General features: G+C 33.2%; 1 protein-coding gene across 6 annotated transcripts in view; it reads left to right on the top strand.

The window, feature by feature from the left end:
* The window catches only part of LOC114325085 (rap guanine nucleotide exchange factor 2-like), an 849570-nt gene extending 826344 nt beyond the window's left edge, over positions 1–23226 (top strand). For all 6 annotated transcript variants that reach the window (XM_050660024.1, XM_050660022.1, XM_050660023.1 and 3 more), the window contains one exon: positions 7940–23226. In XM_050660024.1, the coding sequence (XP_050515981.1) occupies positions 7940–7971 (32 nt within the window). In that variant the 3' untranslated portion in view covers positions 7972–23226. The remainder of the gene's footprint in view (positions 1–7939) is intronic.
* Positions 23227–24082: the final 856 nt, after the last annotated feature.

The raw sequence follows: 24082 nt of genomic DNA, 5'->3' as shown, positions 1-24082 counted from the left end.
AAGATTATACAGAAAGCTAGAAGATGATATGGATGATACCCAATTTGGGTTCCGCAAAGGACTTGGAACAAGAGAGGCATTGTTTGCGTTTAATGTCCTCTCTCAAAGATGCTTAGATATGAACCTAGATATTTACTCCTGTTTCATCGACTTCGAAAAAGCGTTCGACAGGGTCCGACATGAAAAACTTAGAATTATTGAAAAACAGAGATATAGACAGACGAGATTTACGAATTATCATCAATCTGTATTGGAATCAAAAGGCGGGGGTAAGACAGGGTTGTGTTCTGTCGCCGCTACTGTTTAACGTGTACAGTGAAGCCATATTTCAGGAAGCGACAGCGGAGCTAAGGGATGGAATCTCTATAAACGGAAGAATAGTAAATAACATAAGATTCGCTGATGACACCATTATAATGGCAGACACCCTGGAATCGCTACAAGAATTTCTAAATTGAATTAACGATTATTGCATTCGATACGGACTAAAAATAAACAAGACAAAAACTAAATTTATGATTGTCTCAAAAATACAACATGGAAATGAAAGGTTAATGATAGAGCAAACCCAAATAGAAAAAGTAAAGACATACAAATATCTGGGAACCTGGGTTGATGACAAAAATGACCAAAGTAAAGAAATTAAAGTCCAAATTGAAACTGCAAGGTAAGCATTTATAAAAATGAAGACACTGCTTACAAACAAAGACCTTCAGTTGCCTCTCAGATTGAGGGCTCTAAGGTGCTACGTATTTTCTATATTACTATACGGAATGGAAGCTTGGTCATTGAAGAGACAACACATAAGAACAATAAAAGCGTTCGAAATGTGGTGTTACAGAAGAATATTGAAAATTCAGTGGGTTCAAAGGATTACCAATGTTGAAGTGCTACGACGTTTAAATAAGAAGTTAGAAATTATGAACAGTATAAAAACTAGAAAACTGGAATATTTCTGTCACATTACCAGAGGAGAAAAATATGAGTTGATGAGAATTATTATGCAAGGATCCAAGGAAGAAGCATAAGAAGAAGACGCATCTCCTGGCTGAGGAGCCTTAGAGAATGGTTTAACTGTAGTTCATTACAACTGTTCAGAGCAGCAGAAAACAAAGTGACCATAGCCATTATGATATCCAACCTCCGATAGGAGAGGGAACTTTAAGAAGAATTTCTCTTTGCATATCGTGAATTTTGGTCTAAATGACTGTGTGCTTTCTTTTATTCTTTTGTACTTGTTTTTTTTTTCAAAGCCTCTTTTTTTTTAAATATTTTGAGCTTGCGTTGTTTAGTCTTTTTGATCTATGTCGAGTTGTTTTAGTATATGTACTTTATCGAACGCTTTTTCGTAATCTATAAAGCTCATCATTACATCTTTCCTTTGATCGTAGCAGTTCTGGGCTAGCACTTTGGTTGCAACTAGTGCCTCCCTCGTACTTTTCTAAATCTAAATTGTGAGCAACCAATAACCTTATCGCATTTTGTGGAGATTCTGTAATGAAAAACTTTGAGGAATAATTTTAAGGAATGGCTCATCAGACTGATCAGTCTTTACACTTTGTTGCATTGTTCTTTTTTTGGCAAAGAGATAAAGGTGACCTCATTCCATGATAAAAAAATACATCACAGTACCTGTGAACATATTTCAATGATACGAAGTAAAGAAAAAAATTATAAGATATCATATTCTATTTAAACCAACATTTAAATAATATTGATTGGTTGATCAAGTAAAGAAATACGTCTTTTGTAGAAAGTGTTACGAAAGTTTAAGACTGACTAAACAGACTGACCTGGCTTGCTTCTTTTTCCCTCTTGTATATTACTCATACTTGCGTTAGATATTTTACTCTCTTACTCACTAACATTTAAACTTATTTCTAACGATTAGTGAATGGTAATATGGATTTTAATACTAACTAAAACTAACTCTTTTAAAAATCAGTTTGCAGACAATGTATTCAAGACTTTAATGATATGGTATCACAAAGAAACACAATAATACAGTTTTCCATACTTTTTTGTTCTGCAACCATCTCTTCCTTGCTTTGTATGCTTTCAAGCATATTATTCTTTAGTAGTGTTCACTCTTCACACTGTAGAAACACCTGATAAAGAGGAAAAACTCATATTCTTGCAAAGTTCCGTGTACATAATCTACGTATTACCAAATTCAAAGTGGCTGAAGTTATTAAACCATTGTAAACTCGTCAAAATGTTTAGTATAGTATCTAATCAACAGAAGAGGAAATAAAAAACAGCCAGAAAACTACAGAATAAAAATAACTGTAAAATACTACCCTCAAACTTACAATTAAAATTTTACAAGAACCAATGAATCAGAGAATAAGTGTAGCAGATGAAGAACAGGGTTTTCGTACTGAAATATCATGTACAAATGCAATATTCTTCATAAAACAAATTACTGAGATATCACTAGAGTACTAGAGTTTAATAGACCAGCATTTCTGTGTCTATTTGACGTAAAGAAAAAGCATTTGACAGAGTAAGACTCAGAAATGTAATCCATCTTCTGTATAATAGAGAAGTTCTTTAAATATTATAAAAACTATTGCAAATATCTACCAAAACAACAAAATGGAAGTCATGATAGATGGACAACTTACACAACCTACAGACATAGCCAGTGGAATGAATAAGACAGGGGGGTCCATTGAGCCCTATGCTCTTCAATTAAATAATGGATGAAATCGTGAAAAGTGTCAACAAAGTAAGAGGATATACAAAATGGGAAACAAAGAATATTGATAGCCCAAAATGAAGATAGTCTGCAAAGACTAGTCCACAGACAACACAGGAGCCAAATAATTTAATATGACAATATCATCTCAGAAAACTAAAACTATCTTAATCAGCAAAGAATCAATCAGATATAAAACAGAAATTAATGGCATTAGTATTTAAAAAGTAATGGAAAGTTAAATTAAACTGTCCAGCTATAGAGATCTGGATAAAGAAGTGATAGATCAAGTACAAAAAGCAAATAGACTGGCAGGATGCCTTAAGAACACTATATGGCGAATCCGACATATTAACACTGAGATGAAGTCAATAATTTATAAAGCCAGTGTAAGACCAATAATGACATATGCATGAGAAACAAGACCCGATATAACCTTAGTTCAACCTAGTTTGTGAGCTTTAAACTGTGAAAGTGCTATTGTATTTGTATTTCGCGGACTAGTGTGAATTGTCTCTGAGCCTTGGATACTAGCTTCCAATATATTTGCTATAGGAATATGCTATAATAAATTATTTATATAACGTGAGACCGATTTTTAAGAGAGTTAGCTTTAATCTTCCACAATATTCATCTGTAACTGATATTTAGTTAGTTCCTTCACACATTGCTTCATTATTTTTCATTATATTATGTAAGTAACAATCTACTTGCAGTGTTTCTTTAGTGACGATTTTCGATGATAGACGAAACTGACTTTGAATTTGAACAAATTCTTAGAATATTACTAGTTTGGAGACAGCATTTTAGACAACAATGGCAAAGTCTATAATCGAACATTTATACTCAAGAAGTACTGCGTTTCAATCACTATTTTTGTACTTTTCTTAAATAATTTTACCATATTTTTATCTTTCACATCTGGAGAAAGTGATGGTCTAACAAAATTGCTGTAATCTTCCTATTTTCTTCAAATTTCACCTTCAATCTTTCATTGCAGTTTCATATAAATAATAATAATAGATAATGTCGTCACTATTGAGTAAGTATTGGACCTAAATATCAGAAACATCCTCAAAATATGCAGAAATGACAAACGTTGACATGTTGGTAACCAAACCTAACCTAGATTAAGCAATTTGCGTTGGTATTTCTGTATCTAACACTGTACATAGAATAAAAATTAAAAATACTATAATACAAATCAAAATTTATAACACTTGGTGTTAATTCTGAAATAAATGGGGGTAGCATGTATTTGATTTCTATTGAGTGTTCAATAACTGTTGTCCAATGATACGAGTTGATGATACTAAGTTTCTTAAAAAAGTTGGTCATTTTTGCAGCGACCAAACTGATTGCAATCGATCATACAAATCGATAGTCCTGTCGCCAGGGGGGGTACAACGGCCTCGTTAATTCAGATGGACTTACTCAAGTTTTTTTTATGTATTTTGACCCGTAGAACACGAATTTTTTGGGTAACAGTTGATCCGAATGTCGATAAGATTGTTATAGACCAAGAACTTGAGGAATCAAATAACAGCGATTTTTGGCAAAACAAAACAATATTTTGTATTTTTTGGGCCATTTTAAGTAAAAAATATTTCTACAAGTTTTTTCGTAGGATGCACAGTTTTCGAGATAAACGCGGTTGAACTTTAAAAAAATCGAAAAATTGCAATTTTTGAACCCGAATAACTTTTGATTAAAAAATAAAATAGCAAGTCTGCTTACCGCATTTGAAAGTTTAAGTCAAATTATATCGGTTTTGATTATTTGCATTGGTAAAAATTTATTTTTTTATTGTTTAACAAAGCTATAAACACGTAGGGTTTCCCGTGCTTTTACATGCGTTTTAACGCATGTAACGTAGAAATAGTCTTGATTGCACTAGTACCTATTCTACCTACTCGTTCGATTTTAAATGAGAAATCATAGAAACATCACTCACGCACTAGTTGTTTGTAGCTTTGTTTAACAATAACACAATAAATTTTTAGCAATGCAAATAATCAAAACCGACATAATTTGACTTGAACTTTCAAAGGCGCTAAGCAGAATTGCTATTTTATTTTTTAATCAAAAGTTATTCGGGTTTAAAAATTGCAGTTTTTCGATTTTTTCAAAGTTCAACCGCGTTTATCTCGAAAACTGTGCATCCTACTAAAAAACTTGTAGAAATATTTTTTGCTTAAAATGACCCAAAAAATACAAAATATTGTTTTGTTTTGCCAAAAATCGCTGTTATTTGATTCCTCAAGTTCTTGGTCTATAACAATCTTATCGACATCCGGATCAACTGTTACCCAAAAAATTCGTGTTCTACGGGTCAAAATACATAAAAAAAACTTGGGTAAGTCCATCTGAATTAACGAGGCCGTTGTACCCCCCCTGGCGACAGGACTACGAATAAAATAGGTTTAATTTTGTGCAAAACTTTGCACACCTATCAAGCACGCATTCTTCAACATAGAAGACCAATAATCATAGTTGTGTACCTTAACGCCAGGTCCCCTAACTGGAATGACAGCTACTAACAGTAGAACAGAAAATCCACAAAAGAAAGAAACATGGTTAGATAGGACATGCTACAAAATCCCTCGCACATCAACAGTGAAAAGTATAAACAGGCAAGAACAAACTGGAAAAACAAATCACTAATGCTGAAGAACAACAAGATTTTACAAAGGGGCGATCTATAACAGACGCAGTATTAACAGACAAATAAAAGAAAAAGCTATAGAGTTCGGCATGCCGGCGTATATTTGCTTCATTGATCTGACGAAGGCGTTTGACAGAGTTCGCCTGGGAGACATTCTAAATATATTAATAGAAAATAAAACACCGACCAGCATAACAAAGATAGTCCATAACCTAAATAACAACAACGTAACCAAAGTTAGGGCAGAAGACCAGTTCACTGAAAATATTCCAACACCAGGAGGAATTAGACAAGGAATTATAAACAAAGTAACATCTCTTAATCTCGGATATAGAATGGGCAACAAAAGAATTGGTATGGTGTGTTACGCAGATGATGCAGCAATTATTGCTGAATCAGAAGATGATCTTCAGAGACAGCTCTTTCAGTTCTTTCAAGTAAGCCGCAAACTAAATATGAACATTTCTACCAACAAAACTAAGTGTATGACAATAGCAAAAGATCCGCTCAGATGTAAGTTAGTGGTTGAGAACAACCCCATAGAACAGGTGATGCAATTCAGATATCTGGGCATAGATATATCAAGCACTCACGACCCAGTAAAGGACCTGAGGAGTCAGATCAACAAAGCATCTGCATTGTCAGGATGTCTGCGGAAGATAGTCTGGTCAAATCCATAATATGCGTACAGATAGTAAAATTAGAATCTACAAGACTTGCATACGACCGATCATGACATATGGCATAGAAGTGCGCGAAGACACCAACAAAACGAAACAGATGCTAAGAGTTACCGAAATGAAAACCCTAAGAACAATAGTGGGGAAAACAAGAAGAGACAGAGTAAGAAATACAGACATTAGAGAGCCATGCAAAATTAAAGATATTGTAAGATGGGGAAGACAGCGCAAGAGGATGTGGTACAACCATGTAAGACGAATGGATGAGAATAGACTCCCAAAAACTGCCCTAGGAAACAAATCGCCCGGATCAAGACCACCTCCTAACGATCACCTAAAAGGTGATCGACCGCGACCTCCACCTCCACCGCGACCCACTTGTTCTCTTCTTACCCTAGGCTGGTACGGAAAGAAGTCCTAACTGGAAGAAGACCACGTGGCAAACTGGAAGAAGATCGCGTGGACGACCTCGACTCCGGTGGCGAGATAACATAGCAGGAGACCTTAAATCTAAGGGCATGGAGAATTGGATGGAAGTTGCTCAAGAAAGAGTGGAATGGAGGCATGTCTCAAGTCGGCTAAAATCCACAAAGGGTTGGAATGCCACGGAGTATGCATGTAGCACCTGTCACTTTGTTATGCAATTGCTTTCACAAAAATGTGTCATTTCCCGTCGATTTTAAGATATTAAGATATTATTAAAAATAGTTCTATTGCATGTTTTTTCCAAGTCATTCTATTTTGAGTCCATGTGGCTTTACGGTAGAGCAAAAATATCTTTCCAAAGAGTACTATACTACGTCCTATGCCAAGATAAGCTCGCTGTCATACGCATCGGTGGGTGTGTCGCGTCGTCTGCTTGTCATTGGTTAGAAATTAATTTTTAACCAATGACAAGCTGTGACGATACGACACCGGTTCACTGCGAGTTCGAGCTTATCTTGGTAACGAACGTAGTTTAGTCGATTTTTAATTTGTGTCTATCTGAATACTAGTCTCGTTGGACATGAATAACAGTATCTGGGATTTGGTAAAACAGAGGATGCTTTAGATATCATTTATTTAAACATTCACTTTATTATTCAGGTGACGACATATTCGACATATTTGATTCATCCGGTGAATATGATACTGTCATTATAATGGTCTAAACATCATCAATCAGTCGAGCACAACTGACACAAGTACAAAAATAAGTTAGCGATGATTTTGTTTTCGTTTGATTTACGCTCATGGGCTGCAATAGCGACACAACTCGAAAAATCATGTTTTGAGATAAATAGATTTAAAGTTTACATTGCTAAGAAAATGCGTAAAAATGCTTTAGTTTGCTTGAACAAAGATAATCTTCAAGTTGATATCATCTCTAAAAGGGTCACTTAATAATGTGTGCATAGTTTTGATTTTATTTTTTTTTAATTCATATTTTAAATGCCAGTTTTGAAAAAATGTTTTGAGTTACGCCACTACAAAAATTACAAAATCTTATATTAAATATTAAAAAATAAGATTATAAAATAACACTCGCAAAAGTGTCACTAGAGAAAGTCAACTATTTCTGCAACACTGACCCAACTCGAAATTTGCCACTGTTGATGACAAGAATGTGGCCTGATACTATCATTGGTTGGACGCAAACTACATACAGTAGTGTCAGTAATGCAGACAATATTTGAGACTAATCACATAATACAATAACGACACTTCTGCCATCTTACGGCCTAAAATTGAATTATGAGTTGTGCCGGTATTAATGCTGAAAATAATATGCATTTTAACATGTACACATATTCCTAGTCCAAAACACGTTTTTTTTAGTTGTGCCGCTATTGTAGCCCATGAGCGATTTGTTAATAGTTTGTAATTAGATTTTTTTTTGTTTTTTTCGCTTAGATGACGATGAGACCCAAGTCTCGGCGGTGTGAACAATTTTCCCCTATACCAGTGATTTTAAAAATGTTTGAGACAAAACGTATGTTTATTGGTGTTTTTGCATATCAATACAAAAATCAATACTCAAGGATCTATGTCTGTATCTTGTATGTGTTTCCGAAAAGTTTCAGGGTACTGGGGCAAAACCTGTATCAATTTGTAAGTAAAAAGTGCCACTATATTTCTTCAACACTGACCCAACTAAAAATGTGCCGCTGTTGATGACAAGAACGTGCCTACCGTTGGTTGGACGCAAACTGAGTAGTGTCAGTAATGCAGTCAATATTTGGCATACCATATTACAATAGCGACACTTCTGCCATCTTACGATACCAGTGATTCATACAAACGACCATCTTCAATAATCTTCATGCAATGCCACAATGGACATCCTAAGTATTGACGTCACAAAATTGGGAGGAGCAAAATGAGTCAATATAAGCTCCTCGCAATTTTGTGACATTTGTGACGTCAAACTTAGGCTGTCCATTTTCCATTATTTTCGGGAGTCATACTAACACTGTTCCGAGGCATCCCGTTGGTTCTTTGAGCACTGGTTCATTTTACAAAGACATTTGGAGACCAACGAAATGAAGATCTTAAAAAAGATTGCTGGAAAGGACTACAGGACAGGGTAAGAAGTGAGGAAATCAGACGCATATGTGGGGTAGACAATATAAATACCTGGGTAAAGAACAGAAAAGAAGAGTGGAATCAACACATAAGCAGGATGTCTGAATCAAGGATTGTAAGAATAGCCAGGGATAAGTCACCGCTAGGCAGAAGAAGTATAGGACGCCCAAGGAAAAGATGGAATGACAATTTAGGGACAGAATGAAAGGCACCGTTGAAGAAAAACGGGCAGTACTGCCCATATAAAAGAAAAAGAAGAAGAGGAAGATACTAACACTAATGAACAGTGATATGCTTTTATCAGAATAAACGTAAGACTTATCGTAGAGACTTATCATAGACGCAAAAAATCTATTGCTAGTAAACAAGATAAAATCATTTTTTACCAAATTTAAAAATGTTGCTGGGAATCACCTAAGACAGAATTGACATTATACCGATTGAGAAATTTCTCATGGTTTGTATGCGCCTTTAATGAGAGCGACACAGAGACATATATTTATTATACATTTAAAACGGGCTAGAAGATATACGCCGGCAAAGCGGGTTAGCGCGAACAACCCACTTCATGTCGTAGGTAGAGCTTTCTCATCACAGCGTTGCCAAAGTAGATTTAAAAAAGAAAATAACAAAGTAGAAAAAATATAATATTTAACTTATTGTAAACGAATATAATAAACAAATTATTTAAAAGAAAGAAACTTAAGTAAAAAAATATTGTTTTCATCCATTTTAAAAAAATGTGAAAACGTTGAAATATAATTCAACCTTTGTCACTCATATATTATATTATATACAATTAATTATTTATTTACACTATTTTTTACCCTGTTGACTAAAAACTCTACTGATACGGTTTTTGTCCCTGTGAACAGTACCTGATTATTATTTAGTGTCTTATAAGATTCAGATTTTGTTAATAAATTTTAGATTTGTTTTATTTATATTAGTAACAATAATTATTGATCTAATGTACATAGAAATGATTTAGTATGAGTTTCCCACCCTGTCTCCTATCGTGACAAGGCATCTCGTAACGCGGCAGTTGGTAATCCCACGACTCGTAACGGACAATCCGTAACCCCAAAAATTCGTAACGGCAACAGTTCGTAATGGTATATTTCGTAACGTCAAAATTGAATTCTTATTGTTTTTAACGTGGAAGTTAACATTTATTACAGTTACAATTGAAATTACGTTTGTCAATTTAACGAACCAGCATATATATTATATATATTTTTAATTATGTATATCTTTAAATAAATGCGATCTAGTAATGTATATTGTATTAATTATTATGAAACTGTTATTATTTATTACATTATTTGCAGACTTAGTTTTACTACTTTCAAGTTTTAATTCAAGATATTAAAATTAAAAAAAAAATCTTTAGTTATCATATTTCAAGAATACTCTTCTCCAAGACATTAACGCACCACATTAAAAATTGGTCATTTTTAATTTCTCGAATTTCCTAAACCTATTTTCCGACTTAATTGTTTTTTTTTTTAACATGAGCGCTATTCTTTAACAATACCGCTGTAATAATACTGTTGCTAGACAGGTAAATTGTCTTTGTATAACAGGTGTACCAATTACTTTAACAACTAGCTTTGTTTTTCATCAATACAGGGTGTTTTTAAATAAGTATGGCAAACTTTAAGGGGTAATTCTGCATGAAAAAATAATCACGGTTTGCTTTATAAACGTATGTCCGCAAATGCTTCGTTTCCGAGATACAGGATGTTAAATTTTTTCTTACAAACTGACGATTTATTTATTGTTCTAAAACCATCCGAGATATGCAAATGAAATTTGGTGGGTTTTAAAAGGTAGTTATTGTGCATTTATTGACATACAATTAAGAATTTTATGTTCGCCAGTGGTGCACATACGGGCCATATTACTTGTATGCGCGCCAATGGTAAATATTAAATTCCTAATTTTATATCAAAAAGGGTAATAACTACCTCTTAAAACCCACCACATTTCATTTGCATATCTCAACCGGTTTTAGAGCAATAAATAAATCGTCAGTTTGTAAGAAAAATTTCAACACCCATGTGTGTAAAAAATGTAAAGAAAATTACTACATACTATAAATTAATATACAGTGCTAGTCTAAAGTCCATACCCCCCTCCTATCTTTTCAACGGTTATACTTATAATAGTAAAATTGGGAGGGAGGAAATAAACGGACATAAGCTTCTTAACTAGTCATGAAATAATAGTGACAGATGACGTTACAGAGCCACTGTGACTGATAATTTTAAATGGGACCTTATGGCAAGTGATACCTCGTTTGAAAGGTATTCAAAATACCTATTCCGACATACTAATTTTTTTTGTTTAAGTTGATTTTGATTTTGGTGAATAAATTAAATAAATATAATATTGTAGTTTCGCATTTAATTAATAAACATTTAAATGTCCGCCTATGGCTTTTTGTCAAAAAAAGTTGACGTTTTTCAATTCTCTAGTAGTTTTTATGTCAACATGTTCAAACAGAATTAGTCTGACTGAATAGGGCTTTTCATTGATTGTCATTTGTTTCGGGGATTATACGACATTTGACAGAAGCTCCAAACAAATGACTGTGAATGAAAAGCCCTATAGGTATTTTCAATACCTTTCAAAGGAGGTATCACTTGCCATAAGGTCCTATTTAAAATTATCTGTCACAGTGGCCCTGTAAAATCATCTGTCACTATTACGTCACCTGTCATGACTAGTTAAGAAGCTTATGTCCCTTTATTTCTTCCCTCCAAATTTCACTATTATAGGTATAACCGTTCAAAAGATATGTGGGCGGTACGGACTTTTGACTAGCACTGTATATAGATATTATATTATAATATATTTAATATATTCCTAAATTTTAGCAGAAACATTTGTACATAGGTACAATTATACAAGAGATTCGAAAACACTTATTATACATAAACTTAATACAAGAACATACCTCATCTTTTCTCCAAATGAATAACTTGGACCGAAATTCGGCCCTTAAACCAATATCTGAGATTGCTTCTTTAATGTCATCTACAGACAGATAAATTAAGCTTCTGTATGTTACACCGCAATCTAAAATAATGATTAAATGATGAATACACACCCTAGGTATATATCGAAAGCAAGAAATATGAAAAACTTTTTTGGAATATATAAAAACAACATTGTTAAAATAGGTCTCAATAATATTTTCTTCATAATTACCTTTTAGCATTGGTAAAAGTTGCAATAGATTCCAGCCTTCTAGCAATGTTTGTAGCCGATCAAGGTCAACGTCTGTTTCCTCTAATTCTAATTTTTCAGTTGAACCCGCCTCTAGTAAATCTTAACGTGTCGAATTATTTAGTTCATCAAGTGTCAAATTTAAGATAACAACGCCGTCTTCTTTGGTGTTAACGCCGCCGCCGGTGGCTTCGTCGAGAACACCGGGTTCAGTGTTATCGCCATTTGCATTTGCCAGGATAATGCTTAGTGGCTCTGCCATATTATCGCTAATATATTATAAGGGGATGTAACCGCCTTACAAATTTCTCAATTCTCACGGGTTTAAGAATATAAAAGGATATTATTGGAAACAACTGTAAACTGTATTATGCACAACTTTTATTCACACTATTAACACGAGCACGCGGACACTGGACACCATTGCCGAAATGGCCGAACGAAATGCACATAGACCGCATAGACGTAAACAGCGGCTTTCTGATCAGTGTTGCCAACTCAGTAGAATTTCTACTAAATATAGTAGAATCTTATAGAAACAATATCTTCTCGCTCTTAAAATAAAAATGTTCACATAAAATTAAAAGGATGTCTTATTGATTTAAGCAGACGGGGAAACATCTTCATATAATAATGCATTGCTGTTTGATTCGAATGTGGTTCTTTTAAATCATATATCCGCTAATAATTGATTTAAAGGGAAATACTAGTAAAAATTTCAGAAAAGCAAATTAAAATAAAAATGTGTATATTTGATTGTATCGCCGCCTTATTAATGTTAGTAGACAAGTAAAACAATTTAACAATGCTGCTTTATTTTAAATGTGGTTCTTTTAAATTATATGTGATAATATTTAATTTACAAAGAAGTAATATTAGATATCAAAGAAAAGGAAATTCCCTTAATTTTAAATAATTACATTTTTCTTATGTATTCAAATCAATATCATATCATTAGCGAACGTTTATGAAATGAATACTTTTATTAATTAAATTAAGCAGATCAACTTAATTATTTTAACGTGATTTGTTGTGCATTTTAAAACGCATAAATTTTCTGAGTGCACAATCTCGGAAACGAAGCATTGGCGGACACACGTTTATAAAGCAAACTGTCATTATTTTTTCATGCATAATTACCCCTTAAAATTTGCCATACTTATTTAAAAACACCCTGTATTGACGAAAAACAAGGGTAGTTGTTAAAGTACCTAACTTTTTTATTGTCCAACATAAGCGAATGAATAAAAAAACAGAATGTTAAGAAAACATGAGGCTATAGTTGGGTTTTAATTTCAGTATTTTATAAATGCTAGAATATTCCACAGGGTCATGCGAAATTTGAGAAAAAATCACAGTTTGATTGACAAAGACAATTTACCTGTCCAGCAACAATATTACAGCGATATTGTTAAAGAATAAGGCTATAACATATTAAAAAAATCACTTAAATCGGACAAGTTTAGGAAATTCGAGACATCAAAAATGGCGCATTTTTAAAGTGGTGCGTTAATTTCTTGGAGAAGTGTATAAAATACGCAAAAATATATTTAAAAAGAAGTGGCTCTAAAAAAAGTACCAAGTGTGAAATATATTTAAAAAGAAGTGGTCCTAAAAAAAGTACCATTACTTTTAGTATAGGAATGTATGCAAAATGCATTTTAGTATAAATTCAGTAATAGGTACTAAATATGCCAAAAAAATGAAATGTTGCCTTTACGAATTATACCGTTACGAACTGTCGCCGTGACGAATTGGCGGCGTTAGGAGATGTCATGGAACCGCCTCCTATATCTATTTCTCTAGTTTCGTATTCGAATAGACTATGTAGGTAGGTGTCATTCAAAGCAATATGTCAATCAGAAATATCTTGTAATATAATGAATTAACGTTATTAGGTAATTAAGAGAAAACTATGACCATAAATTGTTAATGGAATCAATATTTTTGTCTGTACATGCAATTGAAACGTAGTCATTTAACAAAACGTTGATGATACAAAGCAAATTTCTAAATCATTTAATATATCCTTGTGACATTATTCCTACAATTTTAAAAATTTTCTCAATAAAAAGGTTTTATTAGGCAACCCACTTTACACTAGAGCGTAGTGTGCAGATGCCAACTCATAACATAGTTTTAATTTCAGAGAAGACCAACAGTTTTCTTATTGGTAGTTTTAGGATCTCTTCTGGTTCAAACCTCAGTTGATCAGTGAAATCCTGCCTCACATCATATTGCAATGGCACAGTATGTGTATGGTAGTCTCTTCATCCATTTCGCACTTCGGTACCATGGTTCTTTCACCTTATCTAATTTTTAAAGGTGGTTTCTTAAACGGCAATGTCCAGTCACCATTTCAGTGACCGTTTTGATCTCTCGTTTATTGAGGTTCATCAAATTTTCGAGTGTTTTTTATCAATATTCTTGATTATTTTCGTAGTCTGAATTTGCCCTTGAGTGGTTCTTCATTTTTTTTAATAATTCCTAGTCAGCCACTTCTGAACCTCATTTTTTGTAGCATCTTTAGTGATGCCACAGAAAGGTTCTGGGCCTTCAAATTGGACAATGATTTTTGAGTTTATAAGATAGTTATGCCATGCGTGTCAAACTTTTTCTGGACATCTAGCTACACTATTTTTGGTACAACTTGAGAACAATTAAATATTTGAATGATATCTTTTAAAACTGAACTATGGGTACTAGATTCGTTCGAAGTTTTTCTGTCAATTGTCTGTAGACGACTTACGTACCTGACAGGGTGTTGTATCTGGTAGAGCAGTTTCCACTGATCTATTGAGACCTATCCCAAATTTTAGGGATTCGTGTATTTAGGGATATATCACAAATCTTTTGAATATATATGTAAGTAAAGTGATTGGACTTGTGGTCCAAAGTTCTTCATTTCTTCATGGAAGAACGTCCACAAACAAAGACTATAATGTTTATATATAACTAGACTTTTAACTGATATTTTGTTGAGAATTTTTTTAAAATGTGGAAAATTGTAGGACAAGTTTGACACATTTTATCTATTTTACGAATGGTATGATTCTGTAATTTATTCACAGCCAAGCAAAAAACAGGTTAACAGATCCTAACACGTATGTACGTAGAAGAAGTACGGCTCACCCCCTACTCTCTCCAACGATGTCTGATCCTTCTTTCAATGAATATTCCATAGCAAATATGATCATGCGATGTTGCCACATTTCAAGATTTTTCTTGGCTTTGAATATATTAGACAAAATGCCATTCCTTAAATATTATTAATATTGACTTTTCTATATTCTACTAAGGACAACTAAATTTTTTGTCGTTAGCGTCATTAATAATGTTAAGGGTATTTGTCACATTTGTAATAGACTTTTTAATTAGAGCTTTAGAGTAATAATATATAAAATTAAAAAAGCAGTATACAGTAAAAAGTCTGGAACGTGTCAAATTCCTTTTGAGCAATCTAATTTGTGCATTTTTATTGTTGATTAGCATTTCGATTACGTAAAATTCTAGAATTGACACCAACTATATACCTTGATCCTCAGTACATTCCAGTTTTTGTATATATCTTACCAGAAAGCAAATATATCTACCTTATCTACATCTTATTATATTGTATTAATGTATTCAACGTAATATGAGCACTCGGAAAAAGTTTTTGACTGAAAAGGTTAACACCATTGGTATATAACTTACATTAGGGATGAAAGATATACTTGCCCGTGATCAACAAATTAAAAAATATGCTAGAACGGATGCAGAGTGATGTTATATGTGGTTGATGCATAGGGTATCACCAGAACGTTAGTTGTTAAATATTCCACGGTTTCTAGATATTTTTTGGATATTTTTACCTCTACTGTTCCATTCAATGTGTTTTATATCCCGTTTTAACATGGCTTTTCATCAATAGGTCATTCAAAAACAACACAGTCGAAACATATTCTTCTTCTTCTTTTTCTCTTTTATGGCCTTTGGGAACTGCGCCCATTTAGCCAGTTTCTTCATGAATGAATTCTTCCAGATTCAAGCTGCACGTATGTTGTATCGAACCAGGTTCTGATGTTCTTTAACCAGGATGTTTTTCGTCTTCCTGGACCTTGCTTTCCAAATATTCTTGGTGTCTTCTCTTGATTCAATACCATAGGTCATAACAGGTCTGATATTTTATAAATTCTAACTTTGCTGTCCATTCTCATATATGGGTTATTCCAGACCACATCTCTTAAACATCCGGACATGACTACGGTGTTGTTTATTTGTTCCCTTAGGTCTCTGGCTGGGTCATGATAACTTGATAAATCTACATCTAGATATTTGAACTGATTTAGCTGTTCTATGGGTTTCTCCTCTACCACGAGCTTGCATCTAATTAGATCTTTCGCAATGGTAATGTATTTTATTTTCTACATGGATATGTTTATGTTGAGTCGTCGACATTCTTGGTAGAATCGATAAAGTCGTCTTTGAAGGTCATGCTCATCCTCTGCAATCAGGGCTGCTTCATTCGCATAGCACTCTATACTGATTCTACTGTGACCGAGTCTGTATCCTAGTTGTAGCGATTCCATATCTTCTATTATTTCATCCATCAGCATATTGAATAGAAATGGGCTGAGGCTGTCATCACTGCTAGACCTAACCTAACATAGCCTAAAAAATGAGTTTAGACTGCTACTTGAATAACAGAAATGAATATTGATCCGTAAGTGTTACATAACGTTTTATACATCAATCGTACGAACAAACTTATCAATTTTTAATCTACTGATGTACTTGTTTTATGGAACTTTTCGTTTTTCTTATCTTAAGTGACGTTTTTTATAACCGTTTCCGTCAAAAGTTCTATATACAGGTGCACGATTATATTTAGATTATGTAAACAAACATTATAAACACTTTTGTATTGGACAATGTACTAGACTGAACTTGAACAGTGCTTTTTCAAAGTGATTGTGATTTTGGTTTTAAAATGCCGTAAATGACCGAGACGGAGCAAAGTTGATTTTTATTTATACCCCTACCAGGTATCTAAGAGACTCATTAACATCAGCTGAGTGGGGTGCTATTGTTGGAAATGTGAAATTACATAAACAAGATATTATTTCATAAAATAGGTAGATCCATTGTTTATGGAATTCCATACCTCCAACAATAGCACCCCGCTGAGCTGAATAGAATCTCTGAGATGGCTGGTACTACACATATATCTAACATTTACTGACAATAAACACTACATATATGCAGTCTTCTGTTGTATTACGTTCACTAGACAATTACTATAACCTTCTTCCTTCAGTTATTCTTCTTTTTCAACGCACAAAGTGGTATTTTACTTAAAAAAGCTGCCCAAAAACGAAAATTTCAAAAACTTTTTAAAGTCTTTTGTCTCCCCCTTTGTACATAGGAAGTGTGATTCCTACTTTCCAATCTTCTGGGATGACTTCTAGTGTCCTTCATGTCCACCTTTCTTTATCAGTTCTGCAGTTATTCCATCTGTGCCAGATGCTTTGTTATTTTTTAGATGTTTCATGACGTGTATAGTTTCCTCCAATGTTGGTTGCTCAACTAGTTGTTCTGCTATGTGAATTATTTGTAATAAAGGGTAAGACAACGGTCGTCGTAGAAAATTGTGCGAATGTAAAAGATTTATAGTTTTTACATTTGGCAAAAGTTTAGGGATATAAATATTTACATATATTTTTTGATACGGTATGATACAGAATTGAAATTAATGACATAATAGTATATTATAGTCCAAGAAATGAAGCTTAAAATAGGACAAAACCTCGCAATTTTTACAGAATGGATAGATTTGTTTGGAAATTTGAGAATAAGTAGTGGATAGTCCAAGGATCAAAATCTATATGATGCCAAAAGGCGCTTTTACCATGGGGGTGGTTGCCACCCCATCTCGGGGGTGGAAATTTTTTATTATATTTTGACCGCAAAACTTGATAAAAGCATTTATTATAAGCAAAAAACATTCTATATATTTTTTTGATAAAATTAATAGTTTTCGATTAATTCCCTATCGAAAGTGTTAGTTTTATATCGAAAAAATCCATGTTTTTAATCAGTTTTCTGCTAACTCAAAAAGTTTTCGTTCTATCAAAACAACTTTACTAACAAAAATATACCTTTTGAAAAAATAAACAAAACTTTTTTCTTTAGTTTTCTTTAAGACCAATAGTACTCGATCTATACTTTATTATATGTTAGCTCTACTTCGTCAAATGCTAAACATTGTAGTTTCAAAGTCAAAAGACGGGAAAACTATACATTTCTCGAGGATAACTTTTTCAAGATAATTTAAAGTTTTTAAAATTATCTATCTCCAGAAATAAAAAAAAATCTCTAGCTCAAAAATTAAGTGACTTATAATGAAAAGAATATCCGTCCCTATTTTTTTTTCAGCAAAAAGTGATCGAAAACAACCCCCTAATCACCACCCTAATTAAAATTAGTCATTGACCTGATTTGGTGTTCTTTACTTATGTATTTTTAATAGGTCCTAGAAGTTTAATCTGCTTAGAATGATGATTAGTTTTAAAAAAATGGAGTTAAAAGCGAATAACGAATTTTTGTAGTTTGGTAAAAAATGCCCTTTTCTTCAGAATAGCAAGAATCGTATAGTCGGTTCGCTAAACTCGGACGCAACTGGCTAGATATTTTAGTCGATAATTTTTTTGTTTTTTGCCAATTTTGCAAAAATTGGCAAAATTACTAACTATTTAGTGATTGTTAACTATTTAGTAATTATTTTTTGCCAATTTTACTAAAATTGGCAAAATTACCGACTAAAATATCTAGAAAGTTGCGTCTGAGTTTAGCGAACAGATATATCAGAGATACGAAAAAATATTTAAATATAAAATTGTAAATGAAGTAAAAGTCAGACTTACTCTCAATCTTATTGAGAGTAAGTCTGACTTTTACTTCATTTAAAATGAACTCTCACATGCAACCCATTCAAGATTTTTATAAAATTGTAGTTTATTTAATTCCCAAGGACTTGGTTTGCAAAAATTTTTTCTAGGGCAAAAATTGAGTGAGCTATTGACAATTAAAACTTGTAATAACATGCAAAAACCACCTTTACCAACCCTTTCAATGTCACGTCTTTTTGTGACTGCGGCTTTTAAAAGGATTTGATATTAACAGCCTTATAGATCTTGTACAAATCTACACAATTATTTTTTAACAAACTTTTTAACATAAAAAATAAAAAAGTTACTGTTAAAAAATTAATACATTTTTTTTGAAAAAAAAAAGGAGAAAACTAATTGGAAGCATAATCATTTAAGTTAGCGGTGGTCTTAGTCATTGGCCTTATTAATTCTTTATGTATTACTAATAGATTCTAGAAGTTTGACTGGCTTAGAATGATTAGTTAAAAAAAATTAAAAATGAGTTTTTAAGCGAATAAAAAATTTTTGTATTTTGGTAAAAAATGCCATTCTCTTCAGAATAGAAAGATTAGCATCAGAGATACGAAAAAATGTTTAAATATGAAATTGTAGGTTATTTAATTACCAAGAACTTGGTTTAAAAAAATTTTTTTACTGCAAAAATTGAGTGAATCGTAAATGAGTATACCATCGAAAAACATTGACTTTTTAGATATAAAATTAACACTTTCGATAGCGAAGAAATCGAAAACTATTAATCTTATCAAAAAAATATATAGAACGTTTTTTGCCTAGACTGAATGTTTTTATCAACTTTTACGGTTAAAGTATAATAAAAAATTTCCACCCCTAGATGGGGTGGCAACCACCCCCATGGTAAAAGCGCCTTTCGGCATCATATAGATTTTGATCCTTAGACTATCCACTACTTATTCTCAAATTTTCAAGCAAATCGATTCATTCTGTAAAAAATGCGAGGTGAAAAGCTTCGGTTCCTGGACTATTCATCTTAATTTTGTTCTCTTTCTGGACTTACGAGCTCTTGAAAATACTCATTCCACCTTCTCATTAGTTCCTGTTTCTCGCTAATAATTGTCCCATTTTTGTCCTTGCAAACTGTTGATCTTGTCATGTATCCTTTTGTATTGCTTGGTTTCCTTGTAAAATTTTTGAGTCTCTCTTCTGTTGTTATAATCTGTAATCTGTTGTATTTTTCTATTCAACATTTCTCTCTTTTCTCAGTTCTCTATATGCCCTTCTATTCTATCAGGAATCCCTTTTTAGACATTTCTGTCAAGCTATATTTTTGCTATGTATTACTTGTTGGCAATCTTGGTCAAACCATTCCTTATTCATCAGTCAATTATCAGTATCAGTAAACATATTTACTAATAAACTATCACCGTCGTATATATAATTGAATTAACAAACACGCCAATATATTTTTTCACATTGTTTATTTGCACTGACGTAACTTACTCAAGATTTAGCAACTAACTTCATATTGTTGCTTTTTCCTGTCGGTGTGCGTGCGCATCGTAAAAATTCACTCTCAATATTTTTCCCAATCGCACCTGAAGAAGTCATCATCATAAATGGCGCTACAACTCTTCGTGAGTCTTTGCCGCGTTTACTATTGCCTTCCATGTTTGTCGGTCCCGTGCCACTAATTCTCAATGTCGCATTCCCATTTTCTCTAGATCTTCTTTGACTGCATCTTTCCACCTTTTTCCCTACAGACCTTCTTCCATCTGGCCTTTCCCAGAACACATTGTTTATAAGGTGATTGTCGTTACTGCATATCACATGCCCTGCCCATCCGAGTCTATTTGCCTTTATATATCTGACTAGATTTTCTTTTCCGAATAGAGACTCTAGCTCGTTATTGTATCTGCGCCTCCATTCGTTTGTCACGCTGTCTCTGCAAGGGCCATATATCATTCGAAGTATTTTACGTTCCCACACCAACAGTTTATTTACTTCTCTTTTTGTTAGCGTCCATATTTCGCTTCCATACGCGACTGCTGGTCGTATTATGGTATTATATATCTGGATTTTTACACCTCGTGAAAGAAGTTTTGGCTTCATTAGATGTTTCATGGCAAAGAAAGATCTGTTTCCTGCCATTATTCGCGTTTCAACTTCTCGCTCTAATTTGTTGTCATTTGTGATTGTTGCTCCTAGATATTTAAATTCTTTAACTACTTCGAAGTTGTGATCGTTTATAGTAATGTTTTGCCTTATTCGCCGTCGTTCTTGTTTTGAGACGACCATGTATTTTGTTTTGTCTTCATTTATTTTTAGGCCGATGTTTAATGCAGCTTCTTTAAAGCCTGAAGAAGTATAACTCCAAAAATAAACAAAAAAAGGCAGTTCATACAAAAAAAGAGTAGTAAAACCTCACAACTAAACACAGCCAAAACGTGTTACGAAGTGACAGCTGTCAAATTTCTTTGGTTAGAATTCTTGGAGTGGGGATATTGTCAAATGACGTCACATATAACTACAAGAATCGTTCCGAAATTCTAGTTTTTGAAATTTTCGTTTTGGTCAGGTTTTTATGTGAAATAGTATTCCGTACATGGTTTTCTTTTCCTTCTCTTATTGTTGTTGGTATATATGTATACAGCGTTCTACGTTAAGAATAGAACATTGCGCTTACGAAGATCAGTGTTGCCAAGCCTCTCGGGCATTGGGGCTACTCGTCTGCCGATTATGATTATTCTATGGAGGACGGCATGGCATCAGCGCGCTTCTATCGTTCATAATAAATACATGTGACTATCTCCGCAATCTTCTATTCTTATCGTGGAATGCTGTATAGAACTCTTGGCAGTGTTGCCAAGTTCGTAGACCATTTTATAGATTTCGTTAAGTGTCCGTCTGTGTCATGGGGCGGTTTTTTGCTTAAAAATTTAGTTGCAATTTTTTTAGGTTTTGTGATTAAACTAGTCGCTCAATTTTTAACAGAAATGGCAGTTCGTTCTGTTTCTCCTGCACTTCTCCAAGAAATTAACGCACCGTCTTAAAATTAAGACATTTTTGATGCCTCGAATTTCCTAAACCTGTTGTCCGATTTGAGTGTTTTTTTAATATGTTATAGCCTTATTTCTTGACAATATCGCTGTAATAATATTGTTGCTAAACAGGTAAATGTTCCAAAGTTTGGAACACCCTGAGGAATATTCTAGAATTTATAAAATATTGAAATTGCAACTCAGATGTAGCGTTAGGCTTTCTTAACATTTTGTTTTTTGATTCATTCGCTTATGTTCGATAATAAAAGAGATAATATGTACTTTTATATTACAAATGAGGTTTGCTATTTGGTCTTGATCACTATTATTCCAAATTCAGAGAGCTACTGTTTCTACCTCTTGTAAGTTTCTAGGAGGTGGCAAACGCTGTAGTCTTCTGACAATTATGTCCCACAAATGTTCGATCGGGTTAAGATTTATACAATAATACTGTGACCAATTCAAAGTTACTTGTTGATTTGAAAATTTACCTGTTATAAATATTCGGTTACAGTTCCTGCAATGTAACGTTTTGCATTACCGTGCATTAGCATTGCTACCAATGTAAGGAGCCGATAGCATGGTAGTTAAGTCCTTCGCTGTTATGTAAGGCAACTGCTTGAACAAACTAATCGCGGGTCAAATTCCTTTGTAGCGCGTTCCATTGCCACCAAACAACAAAAAAAGATTACGGTTTTAATTGAAACTTTAAATAATAAATATACTAATTTCCCCAACAAACCGGACACTTTTTGACTGTTAACAATTTGACACTTATCAAATTGTTAATTTCTCATAGCCTGATTTAGGCGTCTTTATTAAACTAAGCAGAAAATGCGGATAAAATTATGTAAAACATGACTAGTTGTTAAACTACCTAACTTTTTTATTGTCCAACATAAGCGAATGAATCAAAAAACAAAATGTTACGAAAACCTGAGGCTATAGTTGGATTTTAATTTCAGTATTTTATAAACGCTAGGGTGTTGCGAACGAGAAAAAAAAACAAAGTTTGATTGGTACATTCGGTAGGTATACAATGGCAATTTACCTGTCTAGCAACAATATTATTACAGCGACATTGTTAAAGAATAAGGCTATAATATATTAAAAGAACCACTTAAATCGGACAACAGGTTTAGGATATTCGAGACATCAAAACTGACCTATTTTTAAGGTGGTGCGTTAATTTCTTGGAGAAGTGTCTTTCCAAAGACAAATTGACGAAAGATGGGAGATTCATAACGAATGTGTGTTCTTTTCGAATTTATTTTGATATTAATACTACTATTTTAGTTGTTAAGTGTAATATAATTTAAGTAGATGTATGTATATCTGTATATTAGTGTACAAATTTTCAGATTTATTTCATTCACATTAAATGGCTTTAGAAACAGTCTTTGTCATTTTATTATAAATGTAATAATTTTAAAAATAAACTGTAAACAAATAATTTTCTTGTTTTCAATACTTTTTATAGTTTTAGCAAACCTTCCAGCATTCCGATAAAGATTGAGCAAATAAATTGTACTCAAGTCACTGTACACAAATCAATAATGCCGGATATTTGGTTTAGTAGACATTTCCAGTTTAATTAGGGATTCCAATGAACTGTCAGTGGTGGTCGGTGGATGGCTAAAGCGACATGGCCATAGACATAGTTAAGGGGGGTGGTCATGTCGTATCTAATGTTTACATTGAATATTGACAAATTTGTAAAGAATATCCTGTTTGGTTTTGTTTTTTTGTTAATTGTGTAACGAAATTTGTGAAATTGTGATAGCAAAGTAAATATGAAGTGGTTTAAACATTGGATACGCCTATGGATGACAGTTTCGCCATCCAGCAGCCATATTATATCACGTGATTTGGAATGCCTAATTCATAAAAAATCCATTTGGAGCTCTGGGTCTCGATTTTTGACCCTTCGCTTCGTTATAGATCATTCGCTAAGTATCGAAAGTATTGAAATCCCAATTTTTGACTATTCGCTTAAATGCGAATGCGCCAAATAACGACGTATACGATTCGAATTATAGCGAGCACACAATCAGTTGACGTTATCGATAAAGTGACGTTAAAAGCATTGCGTTTGATATTTATTAGCGGTAATGGATGAACTAATTAATATATTTTTTATTGAATATTTGGAGGCAGCGGAAAATCAGCAGCACATAAATGCTCAACGACAACCTCAAGACCCGTTTTTATTATCGGATGCTAAATTTATCAAAATGTTTCGATTGTCCAGTTGTTTTGCTTTTTATCTTTTAATTTTACTCCTAACATTGCTCTCTCCATGGCTCTTT

Source organism: Diabrotica virgifera, chromosome 9 (assembly GCF_917563875.1).
Source record: "Diabrotica virgifera virgifera chromosome 9, PGI_DIABVI_V3a".
Lineage (NCBI taxonomy): Eukaryota > Metazoa > Arthropoda > Insecta > Coleoptera > Chrysomelidae > Diabrotica > Diabrotica virgifera.
Note: the sequence above shows the minus strand (reverse complement) of the source record. Positions and strands in the feature narration are given on the sequence as shown.